At 38.3% G+C, this 1,578-nt stretch overlaps 1 protein-coding gene across 1 annotated transcript; it reads left to right on the top strand.

Annotated features, from left to right (window-relative positions):
* Nucleotides 1-205: 205 nt before the first annotated feature.
* LOC100921340 (olfactory receptor 52E2-like) lies at nucleotides 206-1,147 on the top strand. The gene has a single exon (XM_003766526.2). The coding sequence runs from the start codon at nucleotides 212-214 to the stop codon at nucleotides 1,145-1,147; it is 936 nt and encodes a 311-aa protein (XP_003766574.1). The 5' UTR covers nucleotides 206-211.
* The last annotated feature ends 431 nt before the right edge of the window (nucleotides 1,148-1,578 follow it).

Below are 1,578 nucleotides of genomic sequence, written 5' to 3' on the forward strand. Positions count from 1 at the left end.
TCTGAGGTAAAAGTTGAATAAGCCTCTGAGTTTCATTCTGTTCTAAGATTATATGATTTTAATATTTGCATGTTTGATGAATGAAAGCAGCTGACATTGTTTTTAAAATTTATCTCTAGGATAACAGACAGGGTGCATGAACCAAATTCAATCAATAAATTAAATAAGAATAATTCTACTGTGACTGTGGCCATTTGCAATTACACAAAGGATGCATTCTACCAATAACACACAATTCCATCCCTTCTCCTTCCTGTTGCTGGGTATCCCAGGACTAGAAGATTTCCATATCTGGATTGGCTTCCCATTCTGCATTGTGTATTTAATTGCACTTGTGGGGAACATCACTATCCTGTTTGTTATTAAGACTGAGAAGACCCTCCATCAACCTATGTTCTACTTCCTGGCCATGTTATCCAGTATTGACCTGGGCTTGTCCACAGCCACCATCCCCAAGATGCTGAGTATCTTTTGGTTCAATTTGAGAGAAATTAGCTTTGAAGCCTGTCTCAGTCAGATGTTTTTCATTCATAACTTTACTGGCATGGAATCAATTGTGCTAGTATCCATGGCTTATGATCGATATGTGGCTATCTGTAACCCTCTTAATTACAACTCTGTCCTTACCAACAGGGTGATTACTATGATGGGCCTTGGGATTGTAGCCAGACCTTTCCTCATAGTGATTCCCTTTGTGTTCTTGATCCTTCGACTACCATTCTGTGGGAACCATATCATCCCTCACACCTATTGTGAACACATGGGCCTTGCTCGATTGGCTTGTGCCAGCATCAAAGTTAATATTATCTATGGATTGGGCACTATTTGTATCCTCTTTTTGGACATCATAGCCATTGCTTTTTCATACTTGCAAATCCTTAAAGCTGTCTTTCGTCTCCCCTCTCAGGATGCTCGTCTCAAGGCTCTAAGCACCTGTGGATCCCATGTCTGTGTCATCCTAGCCTTTTATACACCTGCCTTATTCTCCTTTATGACCCATCGCTTTGGAAAGAAAGTACCTCCATACATCCATATCCTTCTGGCCAATTTGTATGTAGTGATCCCACCTGCTCTTAATCCTGTCATTTATGGGGTCAGAACCAAGCAAATCCAAGAGAAAGTACTGAAAATGTTTTTTCAGAAATGATCTGCTAGATCAACAATGTCAGCCCATTTGTTTGCCCCCAATTCTGGGGTCCCCAGGAAATAGAAATAGCCTCAGCCTAATTATAGTAACAGGATATAAGTTTTTAAAAGTAATTTTATCTGCTTTCTTGAAAATCCACACATCTTTGGATTCAGCATGTACTACATTATTTTTAGATCTTACTAGCTGCTTTTTCTTGCAATTCATTTTTCCACATCCAAAGTTTAATTGGCGTATCATTGAAGGATGTGAATTGATTCTACAAAATTCTACTCCGACTTGGCCCTCAAATATTCTCACATCCGAGAACCTAACTACACCAGAGTTTGTTACGTTTCCTTCTAAAACTGTTTTTTAACTTTTTTTTTTAAACTTTTTTTTTTCCTTCTAAAACTTTTTTGATTTCACCACTTATGATTAGTGACAACAAT

The sequence above is a fragment of the Sarcophilus harrisii genome, chromosome 3 (assembly GCF_902635505.1).
Source record: "Sarcophilus harrisii chromosome 3, mSarHar1.11, whole genome shotgun sequence".
In the NCBI taxonomy this organism is placed as follows: domain Eukaryota; kingdom Metazoa; phylum Chordata; class Mammalia; order Dasyuromorphia; family Dasyuridae; genus Sarcophilus; species Sarcophilus harrisii.

Bases quoted from the DNA above. Each gene is read 5' to 3' on its own strand.
- LOC100921340 (XM_003766526.2), top strand. From the start codon at position 212: ATGCATTCTACCAATAACACACAATTCCATCCCTTCTCCTTCCTGTTG.